Here is a 14,534-nt window from a genome sequence, read left to right on the forward strand (position 1 = left end):
CTTCTACACTGCCATACAAAATCCAGATTATCTGCTTTGAACTGGATTATATAGCAGTGTAGACTCATATAATCCAGTTCAAAGCAGATAATGTGGATTATCTGCTTTGATAATATGGATTATAGAGCAGTGTAGAAGGATCCTAATGTTTAGTTGTTGGTATTGAAACTATCTGCTGAAAACATTCTTCAAAAACAGTACCCAACAAAACACCGACTGGGTTTTAAATTTGACACTAGACACTACTTTTTCTGGGGAGATCTCTGAAGAATCAGAGGTTAGGTAAAGTTTTTCCGCTGACATTAAGTCTAGTTGTGTCTGACTCTGCAGGTTGGTGCTCATCTCCATTTCTAAGCCAAAGAGTTGGTCTTGTCCATAAACACCTCCAAGGTCATGTGGCCAGCATGACTGCATGGAGTGCCATTATCTTCCCACCAGAGCAGTACCTATTGATCTACTCACATTTGCATGTTTTCAAACTGCTAGGGTGGCAGAAGCTGTGGCAAACAGCAGGAGCTCACCCCACTCCCCGGATTCGAGCCACTGACATTTTGGTCTGCAAGTTCACCAGCAGCTCAGCAGTTTAACCCGCTGCACTACCGGGGGCTTCTGTTAAATAATCAGAGTTTATTCAACAGAATTACATTCCTTTCTTTACTTTAACAGTATGATTTTCACGATTGTTTCATTTCCACTCACCTATCACTCCAAGCTCCATTCCATTCTACTTGTCCCCAAGGATTTCTTAACCGTATCAGTTTTACCTTCTCCCGTTTAAATGTTACCTTAAAATTATAAATATATAATTAATTTTATAATTAGGTAAATGAAAAAGTACACAGCTCTTTATAGACACGATCATAAACCAGTTATTAGTATGCTCCCTTAGCATAACCAGATAGAGTTCTCAAAGTGCCCTATTTGTCTACCTCCCACTGATTCCACTTAATAACTATTTTCCTTTCACAACTGTTTGGTTTGATCCTTGTTTATGTACAAAGACAAAGGTCAGAATCCTCTAGGAGCTTATATTTAAGTAGGTTCTTAATTATCCTTATATATTCATCTGTAAGTTTAGAAATTTTATTCAAAAAATCAAGCTGCTAAACCTGAGTTGGTTTATCCATGGGGGAGTGTAACTTAAGTCTTCTGAAAAAGCATTACGGTTTTCCCTCACTACTTCGCAGTTCGCTTTTAATGGATTCGCTGTTTCGCGTTTTTTTTAAAAAAAAATAATATAAATTATAAAATATTTACGTCCAGTGGAGGCCAAGGACCCTGGAAGTTCAGCGGCCTGAGGCGTGGCGGGGAAGGCCTGCCTCTCTGGCCTCCACAGACCCCAGAAGTGCAGCAGCCTGAGTTGCGGTGCGGAAGGACTGCCTCCCTGGCCCGCTGCCGCCTGCATGGCTCTGGAAGTTCTGCCGGGGTTTGCAGAGACCAAGGAGGCAGCCAGGCGCCCTTCGGATGGGCTGGGAGGCGGGTAAGTAAACGTGGGTAAGAAAATAATATCTAAAATATATAAAATTATGTATAAATATTAAAATTAATATGGCATCCCTACTTTGTGGATTTTCACTGATTGCGGGTGGTCCTGGAACGGAACCCTCACGATAAGCGAGGGAACTCTGTAATTCCCTTATCTGAATAGAACACTGAAAGGCAAGAACTGAGTATGTCTTGGAAAACCTACAAGAGGTATTGACCCCTTCTACTCTTTTTATGGCCCCGTCCCCTCTTGCGCGAGGACACAGCCAACGCGAGAAGCACCATTAACCATCCCCCCTCTTCTGGCCAGAGCAGGAGCTAGGAACGGATGGCAAAATTGTGGATCCAGTGAGGGGGGGGGCGGGGGGGGAGCCTCATTCGCCACCAGGTATGGATGTAAAGAAGGAGGGAAGGAAGGAGAGAAAGAAAGAAGGAGAGAAAGAGAGAAAGAAGGAAAGAGAGAAGAAAAGTATTGAAGCAAGGAGTGAAGGAAGGAAAGAAGGAGAGAAAGAGGTAGAGAAGGAAAAAAGGAGAGAAATTGGGGAAGAAAAAGAGAGGGGAAGGAAGGAAAGAGGTAGAGAAGGAAGGAGAGAAAGAAAGAAGGTGAGAAAGAGGGAGGGAAGGTTGGCCACAGTAACGTGTGGCGGGTACAACTAGTCCATCTATAAAATCACATATTACAATGCAAAAAGCATATATTAAAACATACACATATTAAAATACCTGAAACAAAAGTTAAGAAACTGAATTCAATATTCACCTCCTGCATTCCTGTCACTGAATAGGCATGGCTTAGAACCAATCCATTAGCCATTCGTCTCTCAAAGACTACTGGAGCTATAGCCTGTAAAACACAGAAAAAACATATTAAGGCAACATATTCTTCCCTTCTATATTTTGGACTGCTTTGCAAGCTTTTGTGAGTTCTTAATGTCTGAACACTGAAGGAATACAAACCTGGGAGACCTCCTCCTCTATAGGTGGGGTTGAGTCATTTTCTGTTTTAAAATTCATATTATGTAACATCTGGTTAATTAATAATCCAATATTTGTTGTGGGAGTTCCATAAATCATTCCTGAATTGTCCTGGAACAGAAAAACAATGGTGAGTGGGAGCAAGAATGAAAAAATATTTAGCTGAACTCCAGCTTATTTGTGTGCTCAAACATGTGAGTCCCTTCAAGGAGGGGGAAAGCTCCTATGCGATTTGGGACTGAGAGTGTCCCAGCAGCATCTATTGTTGTTTGGGTCCACAGCTCTCTCTGGATGTAGATGAACTACATCTCCCTTAAATCACTGTCAATTCTTCCCACATCCCTCCAGTATTTTTTGTTGGTCATAAGGATTCTGTGTAAGAAGTTTGGCCCAATTCTATTGTTGGTGGGGTTCAAGGGGCTCTTTGATTGTAAGTGAACTTTAAATCCCAGGAGCTACAACTCCTAAATGACAAAATCAATCCCCCGCCACCCTCCCAGTATTCAAATTTGGGCGTATCGGGTATTTGTGCCAAATTTCGTCCAGTGAATGAAAATACATTCTGCATATCAGGTATTTACATGACAATTCATAACAGTAGCAAAATTACAGCTATGAAATAGCAATGAATTTTTTTTATGGTTGGGGGTCACCACAACATGAGGAACTGTATTAAGGGGCGTGGCATTAGGAAGGTCGAGAAGCACTGCTCCAATTAACCTGTTCAGAACTACAACAAAAAACTCCTGGACCCTACTATATACAGAAAACTTAAGCAAGACCCAACTTCCAAAATAACCAGAAAAACCAACACTCTAATTAAAAACTCCTCAGTCAACTTCGACATACGACAGCAGCTATGTAAATCGGAAGCCCTTCCACCCAGGCTTTATGGACTCCCCAAAATCCATAAGGACTCCACCCCACTCAGACCAATCGTGAGTGCCATTGGGTCCCCCACATATGACTTAGCCAAATTTCTTGCTGCACAGTTACAAAGCAACATTGGGCTCACAACACACTACATCAAGGACTCAGCCCACTTCATTGAAAAAATCAGCAATCTCAAGCTAAATACAAATGACATACTGATCAGCTTCGATGTGGTGTCTCTATTTACCATGGTCCCAGTTGCAGACACCATGGCACTCATCAACCAGAGGTTCCCAGAAGACATCACGGCGCTGTTTCACCATTGCCTCACCACCAGCTATTTTCAGTGGGACAATGAATTCTACGAACAGAAAGATGGAGTAGCTATGGGGAGCCCTCTCAGCCCAGTCATAGCTAACTTCTACATGGAACAATTTGAAAAACAAGCTCTTGAAACAGCAACCAAAAAGCCCACTATATGGTTCAGATATGTGGATGACACTTTCACCATTTGGAGCCATGGAGAAGAAGAACTCAACAGGTTCCTGGAACATCTTAACAGCATCCACCCTAACATCCAGTTCACTATGGAAAAAGAAAATGAAGGAAGACTGCCTTTTCTAGATGTCCTAGTCATCCGTAAACCAGATCAACAATTGGGTCACACCGTTTACAGAAAACCCACACACACAGATAGATATCTACATAAAAACTCCAACCATCACCCAAGTCAAAAAAGAAGCACCATTAAAGCCTTGGCAGACCGTGCAAAAAGAATCTGTGAACCCCACCTCCTCCAAGATGAACTGAACCACCTCAACTGGGCTCTACAGGCCAATGGATATTCCACCTCAGACAGCAGAAGAGCTGAAAGACCAAGAACAAGCCACAAGAGTAAAGATGAAGATCCACCCAGAGGAAAAGTGTTCCTGCCATACATCAAGGGAACCACTGATCGCATAGGAAAGCTGATGAGGAAACACAACATACAAACAATCTACAAACCCACCAAGAAAATCCAACAAATGCTACGTTCAGCAAAGGACAAGAGGGATCCTCTCACCTCTGCAGGAGTCTACCGTATATCATGCAGCTGTGGACAAGTCTACATAGGGACCACCAAACGCAGCGCCCAAACAAGAATCCAGGAACATGAAAGGCACTGCAGACTACTCCAACCAGAGAAATCAGCCATAGCAGAGCACCTGATGAACCAACCTGGACACAGCATTTTATTTGAGAACACAAAAATGCTGGACAACTCTCACAACCACCATGTCAGACTACACAGAGAAGCCACTGAAATCCACAAACATGTGGACAAATTCAACAGAAAGGAAGAAACCATGAAAATGAACAAAATCTGGCTACCAGTATTAAAAAATTCTAAAATTAAAACAGCAGAGAGAAAAACAGGCAGGGACATCTAAGCACCTTTCATTAAGAGTTTGCTCCAGGCACAGTCAGCCCATTGTATGCTAATCAAGGTGGTCAGTTGAAAAGATTCACACCTAGCCCAACTTACAAAAGCCTTTTGTCTCACCCTGGTCAGTCCACAGATATATAAACCCCTTTTTTCCCAGCTCCAGCAGACCTCTGAGGAAGCCTGCCATAGATGCAGGCGAAACATCAGGAGAAATGCCTCTAGAACATGGCCATATAGCCCGAAAAAACCCACAAGAACTGAGTACAACAATCTTGTATGGGAAAAAATGTTTTGAAAGGACCATGATGCTCATCTCTAACAACAAATATATGCCAAAAGCACGCTTTTGCTTTTAGTAATTAATTTTTCAGTAGATACAGTTTGACCAAAAAGCTTCCCAGCAGCCACTATTCCATCATGTCCTCTGTTTTTTTTTTTTTAATAACAATTCTCTTTTAATGCCCGAAGGGAGCCTGCTATTCTGCTGGCTCAGTAGTCCAGAGGAGAAAAACTGCCTTTATTGAAATAGTGGTCAATTTAGTTTAGAGACACCAGAAAGATCAACAAAGAAGACTAAAAGAGCTTTATGGTGGCATCTAGGAGGGGAGAAACTGAGAAATGCTATATGCTCATTGTGTTTAAGTATAAGGTTATATTAACCTTCAGAAAACTCTGGGATTATTCAAAGTCAGTTATGGATCAGCAAGTGTACCTCAATGGAGCAGGCCATGAGTGACCCTCTCTCAACGGCATGCTTCATGATTTTATAGATATCTTTAGGAGCGTCCTTTATCTCATAGAACTCTGTTACACCTCCGGTGAAGTCCTCCATGGCTTCGGTGGTGTTGCCTCCTTTCAGTGCCTCATAAGACCCATGAACCCTGAATAGGAACAAGAAAAGGTTAATCTGATCATTCTGTTAATTCTTTTCTGTGTACAGACTATGTATTTCCAAACGCGAATGATTGATTTGGTTGATTTGGAACCATTATTTCAGCTTTGTCAATAGTAGAATGTAGGTATGATGGCACTATGGACATATTATGGATTCGATTCTGTTGTTTTCTGCAGCAGATCAAAGTATTAGCATGATGGATTTCTTGTTAACCCTGCAGCCTGTGCAAATGTTCAGAATTCGGAAAATCTCTTGAACTTATTTAGACACTGGAACCTTCAGAGAAACTCACTACTCTCAATATATAATCTGGTCAGGTCAGGAAAATTGGTTACCAATATGCTTTGCAATAAACTCAACAATAATTAACCAAATATTATCTGCATGTAGTGTGGCTCTGGATTTTCACTATCATTTATTTTTGTGAATTTCACCACAACTATTTATGGATTATATTATTGTTTTATGAGAACATATGTCTACTTCAACAGAAAGAGCAAATGCAAATTTATTAGAAATTGGAGCACTAAGTACAGAAAAGGTATTTACTTTGCATAGGCTTTTTCCAGTAAAGCACTCCAGAATTCATTTTGCTGGGAGGATTTGGTAAAGACCAGTTGTTTGCCATATGTTGGTAATCGATCATCAATGATAACTTCCACCCAACTTCCATAACGCCAAAACTAAAAGATTCAACCAAAGAAGAGAGAAAATTTGTAGTTAGAAATGGATTCGGATCAACAGCTGATTCATATAATAATAATAATAATAATAATAATAATAATAATAATAATGAGTCAGGTTACAACATTGCTGGAAATTTTAATCTATTTATTTGAAACATGTATATCCTTCCCTTCTTGCTTCGAAGGGGACTCAGGGCGGAGCACAACATACAAATGGCAAACATTCCATGCCGGGACATAAAATAACTACAAATATACACAAACATTAAAATCGGTCATGTCTACTTTAAAATCAGTGGTTTAAGACCATCTCAAGATACCATGCTGGCTCCGGTCAGTGGAGTGGGTTTCCTATTATTGCATCATTGTACTGCCCCAAAGGCTTGGTCCCACAGCTAGGTCTTTACCATCTTTCTGAAGGTCAGAAGGGAGGGGGCTAATCTAATTTCACCAGGAAGGGAGTTCCATAGCTTGGGGGGCAATCACTGAGAAGGCCCTGACTCTCGTCCCTGCCAAACACGCCTGTGATGGTGCAGAGACCAAGAGCAGGACCTCCCCAGAAGATCTTAGTCTTTGCGGTGGTTCGTAAAGGGAGATGCGCTCAAACAGGTAAGCTGGTTCAGGGCCGTTAAGGGCTTTATAGGCCAAAGCCAGCACTTTAAACTGTGCCACGTAGCAAACGGGCAGCCAGTGGAGCTGGTGTAACATGGGAGTTGTGTGCTCCGTGTATGCCATCACAGTTAAAAACACACAATTATCTAAAAACATTCTACGAAATATACATATTGAAACATATTTCTACAAAATATATATTAAAATACACAGAACAAATATTAAACAGACAATAGTTTAAAATATGCTATGAGTGGGAAACAGGTTCATTATTATTATTATTATTATTATTATTATTATTTTATCTTTACATTAATTTGATTTTTCATTGATTAATTAATTAATTAATTAATTATCTTCCACTGGATTGCTTAGTATACCTGAATAACAAAAATGAACATACTGAAAGAACATCCAACTAAATACCTGGAAATGAAAGATCCCAGCATAATCTTTTATGAAGGTCTGATCGTGTGGTATGACCCGGAAGAGCAGTTTTTCATTCAAGGTTAGGCAAGCAATGGCAGCTAGGAACCAGCAATCACCTTAGAGGAAGCAAATCGACCAGGACAATGCAAAAGTCAGAATTACTTATAGGCAGAGTATATATACAAAAATAAATATTTCTCCAGATCCTCTCTCATCCCCATCAATCAGTATCTCACTGCATATGAACGATTACAGATATAAAATTGGCATCTGATGAATTAAATTAAGTTAATTTAAATTGTTTTGTTATCACAAAGTCAAAAGAGCTGAGAAGGAAGGGTTAGGTACCTAGTTCCCCTTGACAAATGTCAGTTCTGTTGGCTCCACCAACTATGAAGCGTGGATTCTCACAAATTTCCTGTAGAATAGAAATACATTTTAGACAGGCTAAAAATGGTGTCTTAAGTTCACATAAATACAATTCACTTATTTTAAAGAGTTCACAGGTCCTCAGTTTGGGGGTCCTCTTGAATTCAGTGCTGACTCTGGAAGTCCAGGTGTCGGTGGTTTCCAGGAGGGCCTTCGCATGATTAAAGCTTGTGTACCAACTGTACCTGTACCTCAAAAAGCCAGATCTGGCCACAGTGGTTACATCTCAAATTGATTACTGCAGTGCACTCTACATGGGGCTGCCTTTAAAGATGGCTCGGAAACAGCAACTAATACAAAGAGCCAGGTTGTTGACTGGACCTAATTATAGGGAACATACCACTGCCTACTAAAGCAGCTCCACTGGCTGCCTATATGTTTCCAGCCCCAATACAAAGCCCTACACGGTTCAGGTCCAGCCTATTTACATGACCACATCTCTCCCTATGAACCTGTTTAAGTATAAATATCTGTCTGGGAGGCCCTTCTCACGGTCCCACCGCCATCACAAGCACGGTTGGTGGGGACAAGGAAGAGGGCCTTCGCAATTGTGCCCCTAACTCTGGAACACCCTCCCCAGGGAGATTAGGTAAGGTTCCGCACTTTCAACTTTTCAGAATGAGTTGAAAACCTGGCTTTTAAAACAGGCCTTTGACACAACATCCAGTGGTTGAAGAATTTAAATGGAACTAAGTTTTAATTGGATTTTTGTTCTTTTGACCAGACCAGTGACTGGAATGTTTTGAGTTATATGAAATAACCACTGATTACTTTTAGTTATGAATTATGGTTATCTAAGTCAATTTAACATGTTGCTTATTTCATATTATTTTGTGTCACTATTTTTGTTGATTTCAGTTAATTTTGTTGTATTTCTTAATAATGCTTGTTTATAGTTTGCATTGTTATTTTGTTGTAAGCTGCTCCGAATCCCCAGAGATGGGGCTGGATACAAATAAAGTATTATTATTATTATTATTATTATTCTATCTAATGTTTAGGTAGACTTTATTTTCTTCTGATTTGAATCAATTGGCCTCTGGAGTAACAGAAAATAAGCTTTCTCTATTTTTACATGATACTACTTCAGACATTTAAATATGTATATCCTATCATCCCTCAGTCTTCTCCACACTTAACAGACTCAACTGCCTAAGTCCATTATATAACTTGGTTTACTTATTTTTTTATCATCTGAGTTGTCCTTCTCTGGAGATGTTTAATCCGTATCCCTCTTGAAGTGGACACAGTAGTACAGGTGAAATTTGATGAAAACAGAATAAACTAGTACTACCAATTATATTTTTGATCTGACACGATACTCTTGTTGAATCTATCTAGAATTGTTGGCTTGAGTTTTGCTTATGGTCTGCTAAAACTCCTATATCTGTTTCACTTGTACTCCTTTCAAGCCAAGTGTCACCCATCCTATATTTGTCATTTCCTTTTTCTTTCCTAGATGTAGAACCTGATATTTATCCCTCTTGCAATACATTTTATGAAAGTCATTGATGCCGAACAACACTGGAACCAGGATACAACTCTGGGTTATGACACTAAGCACTTCTCTTCGAGATGAAGAGCAACCATTGATGTGGACATTTTGTTTGGTCTATCAACAAATTACAAATCCACCTCACAGCCATACTGTACAGTCCACAGTTCACAAACCTGTTTGTGAAAATAGCATGGGAGGACATTAACAAAAGACCTACTGAAATGAAGTGGTTGCACTGCCCTGGTCTATCAAAAGAGTAAACAAACTGATGCAGCCTCTCTTATCTTGTTTAATGCTCTTCTAAAATGGAAACACAGATCAACAAAACATTTTATTCATTGTTGTCTTGGTCTTTATGCCTGTCTATGGGGTTATTCAGAAAATTCAGAAAAATGCATTGAATAGACTGTATCAGCTCTTAGATATGGTTATAATGCTTCTATAAGCAAGCAAGTGAAGATTGGTATATGACATATGTTCTGTATCTCAAAACCTAGAGTTGATAGGAGAAAACTGGCTAGTGAAGGCTTTACTGTGTCAATTACAACCTGGTCCAAGTTTTAATCTAACCAACCTCTCTCTGTCATTTGCTTGCCCCTCTACTGTTGCCCCTGATGAAACAGCCAGAGAGGAGGGGATAAACCAATCAAACATTAGGAATAGTAGTTGCCAGTAGAAGGGAAAGTTGCAATCAATTCCTTTCCTTACAGAGGAGTATCTTAGGGCCCTTCCGGACAGGCCCTATATCCCAGAATGATCCCAGCTTTTCTGCGTTAAACTGGATTATATGAGTCCACACTGCCAGATAATCTGGGATAAACAGAAAACCTGGAACCAGATCCTGGGATATAGGGCCTGCCTGGAAGGGCCCTTAGAGAACAACTTTTTTGGAGTAAAGGGTACCTAGATGAGGAGGGAAAGACAATGTTGCTAGGTTAAGACAAGTGATGTTATAGAAAATTGTATATTTTACAAGAAGGCAAGTTTCCTATCTTTGTTTATACATTTTTGGGGCCACGGAATTCGAAAACCTTGGTGCAGCAACGCCATGCTAATATTGCATTACTGGCTTTTTGCAAAGGTGAATGGTTTTAACAACATCATCAACAACTGCATGATTAATTAATTCACACCTCATAATTGATTACAATTACCAGCAAGAAAAAAAACAAAAAGAGGAAGCAATTTACTAAGGTGCAGCTTATGGTGAAACAGAAGCATCACATATATGTATGCATGCATATATGAATGAATATGCATGTAAAAGTAAAATGCTGATTTTAAAGTAAGTGTTAAAAATTAGAGAAAATAGTTAACCTCCTATTGGGGAATAGGACTGTTCTGGCTGTCACTCAAAACAGGTTTTAAATTTGGGATTGAAATGAGATAAAACCACTGTCAGCTAAAATACACCAGCCAAATCTTGGGAGATAAAGCAAACCTTATTCCTTAAAACCTTGCTGCTTTCAAGACATTGTTTTTTTCATATCTATACTTTTGTATTTAGAATGGAATCTTGCTGGTATAAGCAGACATTCAACAAGTTCAGTCTTTACATCAGACAAAGGGTCTACTCACTGGTGGCCTCTTCCACTCAAATTTGACAGGGAGCTTCTGGCTATAGAAAAGGGAGGAGTCATTTGCTGGAAAATCTGGATCTTCATAAAGAATTTTCTTTTCGAGACATTTCTTATGGAGCTCGTGAAAAGTCTTCTCCTTGGCACCGATGATGGGTTGGTTGCGGCTGAGGATGGCAGAGTAGATCCCTCCTGCGCCTCCACCTGTTTCTGCTGTTGTGCTAGCATTCTGGCAGGCAATGGGTCCAGCCCCAGACCCTTTTACCATCTTGGTACTGACAGCCGACGGCATGGAGATTGGTTGTGAATAAATTTATAAATTAAAGAATGATAACAAAAATAAGGAAGATCTTGCAATCCGGAAAAGGACAGGAAAGAGGAAGTTGCTCTGTCAACGAGTTCACAGTTCTCTTTCACTCCTTGTTTGTCTGCGAATATTTAGACAGCAATGTGAAGAACCATCCCGTAGGTTGGTCTACATGTCATCTTGAGGTTCTCCCTTGGTATCAATACCAGCATCTTAGCAGGAAGCAAGAGAAATTGTTGAGTAACGTTCCCCTCCAGATTTGTGTGTGCGAACGTGCCTATGGCATGCTTTGGAAAGGTTGCAGATCAGGAAACTAAAAATAAACTCTTAGGGAGAGTGTTCATGTGGAGGAGGGGAGGAAGAAACAGAGCTCATCCTTTCAGAATGTCTGAAAGGGCTAGGCAGGCTAAAATCACTTTTTCATTTTTTTAAAAAAAATCTACCTTCTCATGCAGTTCTTCAATGGTTAAGAACTTGGCGCACATACTGTAGAAAACTTATTTTTTTCATAAACAAATCCACAAGATTCAAATTTTAAAAGTCTGTAATAAAGAAGTAGGAGTCATTGTAAAGTGACCCAAAATATGTAGTAATTTCAAAGGATTCAATTTTTCTAGGGCCATTTTAGACTCATATCAAACAGCATTTCCAGGATTGTTGCAGTACTTTAAACATTTTTGGAAACAGTTCGTCTGGTTGTAGAGCATTGGTTCTCAACCTGTGGGTCCCCAGGTGTTTTGGCCTACAACTCCCAGAAATCCCAGTGTTTGCCAGCTGTTAGGATTTCTGGGAGTTGAAGGCCAAAACATCTGGGGACCCACAGGTTGAGAACCACTGTCTTAGAGATTTTGATCATTTAGAGTAGCCAGGTAGTCCTATAATGCACATTTACCTATTCAATGTTGCATTCCCCCTACCACATCATCTGACCCACTTTCCCAGGTTGAGCACCATTTTCTTTGTGAGAAAATACTGAGGGAAAGAAGACATTGCGTAGTTCTACACTTTTCTGTCTCCTGTAAACATTTCACCATTATCTCCATGCAGTGGGCCCTACCATTTCCTTGTTCTTCCTTTCACTAAGGGCATAATAACAGTAACAAAATCTAACCCTTTTTATTAGTTTTAGTCTTTCTAGCAAATCTGAGTTCATTGTGCACTATAGCTTTTTTATTTTATCCCTTCACATGTTGACTATTTGTTGGAATTCCTCTTTAGTGTTTCTTTCCTTTTCTATGTCTTGTACACATCCCTTAAATCTTATCTCACTTGAAAAATCTTTAATGACAGCCATTCTGAATTCTTTAGACGTCTCCAGTTTTTCCTCGTGATTCAAAAGGATTCAATCTGTGCCTCCAATACCTCACTTTTAAGAAACTCCCATCCATCATGAACACCCTTCTCTTTTAGTGTTCTTGACCATAATAACTTTATTCTTATATCCCGCCATCATCTCCCCAAAGAGACTCGGGCCATCTTACATGGGGACCAGTCACAGTAAAATACATTGCATTACAATAAATTAAAACAAAAACCGTACAAAACATCGTAAAAACATAAACCATCAACAACCAAAAACCAGTAGCCGAGCACAATGGATGTGTTCAGAGCTGACCATGCGATCACACTATTTCCCTGTATTTACTGAAATCAGCTTTCTTGAAATCTAGAAACTGACTACACTTCACTTCTCCTTTCCACTATGCAACAAACTCCAGGAGAACATGATCACTCCCACATAAGGAACTTCCCACATAAGGAACCAATTTATCAGGTTATCACTGTTGGTTAGGATCAGATCTAAAATAACGGATCCCCTTCTGGACAATGTCATTGCCTACAAGACAAGTGATGTCCCACAGAGTATTCAAAAGAGCCCATTTACTATAGATGGATACCAACGTACCCCCATCATGTTTTTCTGGAGGTCTCTTTTTCTTCAGGAAAGCAGCAAAATATGTCAGTCTTAATGCAGTTGTGCAGTTACAAGCTCTTTAGATTGTAATGAATAACATAACATGATTAGAATGCTTGAGAATGGGAGAACCAAGATTGCATATTCCTGTCCTCTCATACAAATTTAGGACCATGGTTAACACAAAAGGTGTAAAATATTGTCTTTCTTTATATTCAAGCCGTTGCTTTCATCAGATTTTTGTGAGAACTAAAATGAACAGTAGTAGTCAGCCCTCCACATCTGTGGGCTTGACTTTTGTGGATTTGATTAAAATATTCTCTCTAGGATCTCTAAGTCTTCCAGTGTGACTTTATGGTCAAATCTGCTGGAAATTGAGCACAGAATCATATTTGAGAACTTACGAGATTCCTAGAGAGAATACTTCTCTAGAATCTTAAGATTCTCTGGGGTGATTCTATGGTTTAACTTGACCATAGGGTTGTGCTGAAGAATGTAGAAATTTCCAGAAAGGTTTTTTCTCACATAATGCACAGTAGTGGTTTTTTATTCATGGTTTTTCCAATGTTGTGGGGGTCCTGTTTCCCTAATCCCAGTGACTGTGGAGAGCTGGCTGTATTTTTATTATTTTGAGGAGATATTTCACAGAAATATTGGGGTCATAATCTGTTGCAGTATCAGTACATTTTAAGGACCAATTAAATAATAAATGGAGATGATAAACACAGGGAGAAAACTACTTTTTTTTATTTGTGACATAAAATCATTAATATGTATAGCATTAATTCGTAGTTAACCCTATACATGTTGTTGCAGAACTTAGCTGCACAGAATTCAATAGGACATACTCTGAGAGAGAGAGATTGATTGAGAGAGGGTCCATCTTCCAGAGGGAGGGCGGGCGGGCAGGGGACATACTGTACATGTATGTACATATACTGTACATACTGTAAGCGTCCCTACTTTGTGGATTTTCACTTATCGCGGGTGGTCCTGGAACATAACCCCCGTGATAAGTGAGGGAACACTGTATTAATTTTGGTATCTATGAGTTAATTTGCAATAAACCAACTGCAAAATGTTTTGAGGTCTCCTGGCTTTGCCATAACATGTGTGCTAACTCATTGATCTCATTGTTTTCTTAGGCCGTTGTTAAAACAACTGACATGCCTTTCCCCCATTACTTAAGATTCTTTGACATGTATAACCATCTGTTCTCCAAAATCTCCTGAAAGCAGCTGTCTAAAGTCAGGCTGACATGCTGTTTACATTTCTCTTCCAGAGTTCACTAGTCTTGTCAAAAGGTACGCCTCTTCTCTCAAACATACACATCCTTGAATTTATAAGGAAAGAAAAATTAGATAATATTGTAAATGCTTTATTTTCTAATTTTTTTCATCCGCATTTGTTTTTTTACATCCACTTTG

The 14,534-nt window shown here is 39.6% G+C and overlaps 1 protein-coding gene and 1 long non-coding RNA gene across 4 annotated transcripts in view; one reads left to right on the forward strand and one right to left on the reverse strand.

Moving 5' to 3' along the window:
- CAPN3 (calpain 3) overlaps nucleotides 1–11,470 on the reverse strand; it is a 33,355-nt gene extending 21,885 nt beyond the window's left edge. For all 3 annotated transcript variants that reach the window (XR_010908980.1, XM_060760939.2, XM_060760934.2), the window contains exons 1-8: nucleotides 10,887–11,470; nucleotides 7,730–7,799; nucleotides 7,379–7,497; nucleotides 6,204–6,337; nucleotides 5,472–5,640; nucleotides 2,443–2,571; nucleotides 2,246–2,329; nucleotides 700–785 (exon numbers count right to left, since the gene is read on the reverse strand). Coding sequence is in view for 2 of the 3 variants with exons in the window: in XM_060760939.2 (XP_060616922.2) it covers nucleotides 700–785; nucleotides 2,246–2,329; nucleotides 2,443–2,571; nucleotides 5,472–5,640; nucleotides 6,204–6,337; nucleotides 7,379–7,497; nucleotides 7,730–7,799; nucleotides 10,887–11,177 (1,082 nt within the window). In the remaining variant the exon portion in view is untranslated. The remainder of the gene's footprint in view (nucleotides 1–699; nucleotides 786–2,245; nucleotides 2,330–2,442; nucleotides 2,572–5,471; nucleotides 5,641–6,203; nucleotides 6,338–7,378; nucleotides 7,498–7,729; nucleotides 7,800–10,886) is intronic.
- On the forward strand, nucleotides 1,321–9,642 carry LOC137095821 (uncharacterized). Its single transcript, XR_010908981.1, has 2 exons — nucleotides 1,321–1,494; nucleotides 9,270–9,642. It is a non-coding gene; the product is annotated as an uncharacterized lncRNA (long non-coding RNA).
- Nucleotides 11,471–14,534: the final 3,064 nt, after the last annotated feature.

The sequence above is a fragment of the Anolis sagrei genome, chromosome 1 (genome assembly GCF_037176765.1).
Source record: "Anolis sagrei isolate rAnoSag1 chromosome 1, rAnoSag1.mat, whole genome shotgun sequence".
NCBI lineage: Eukaryota > Metazoa > Chordata > Lepidosauria > Squamata > Dactyloidae > Anolis > Anolis sagrei.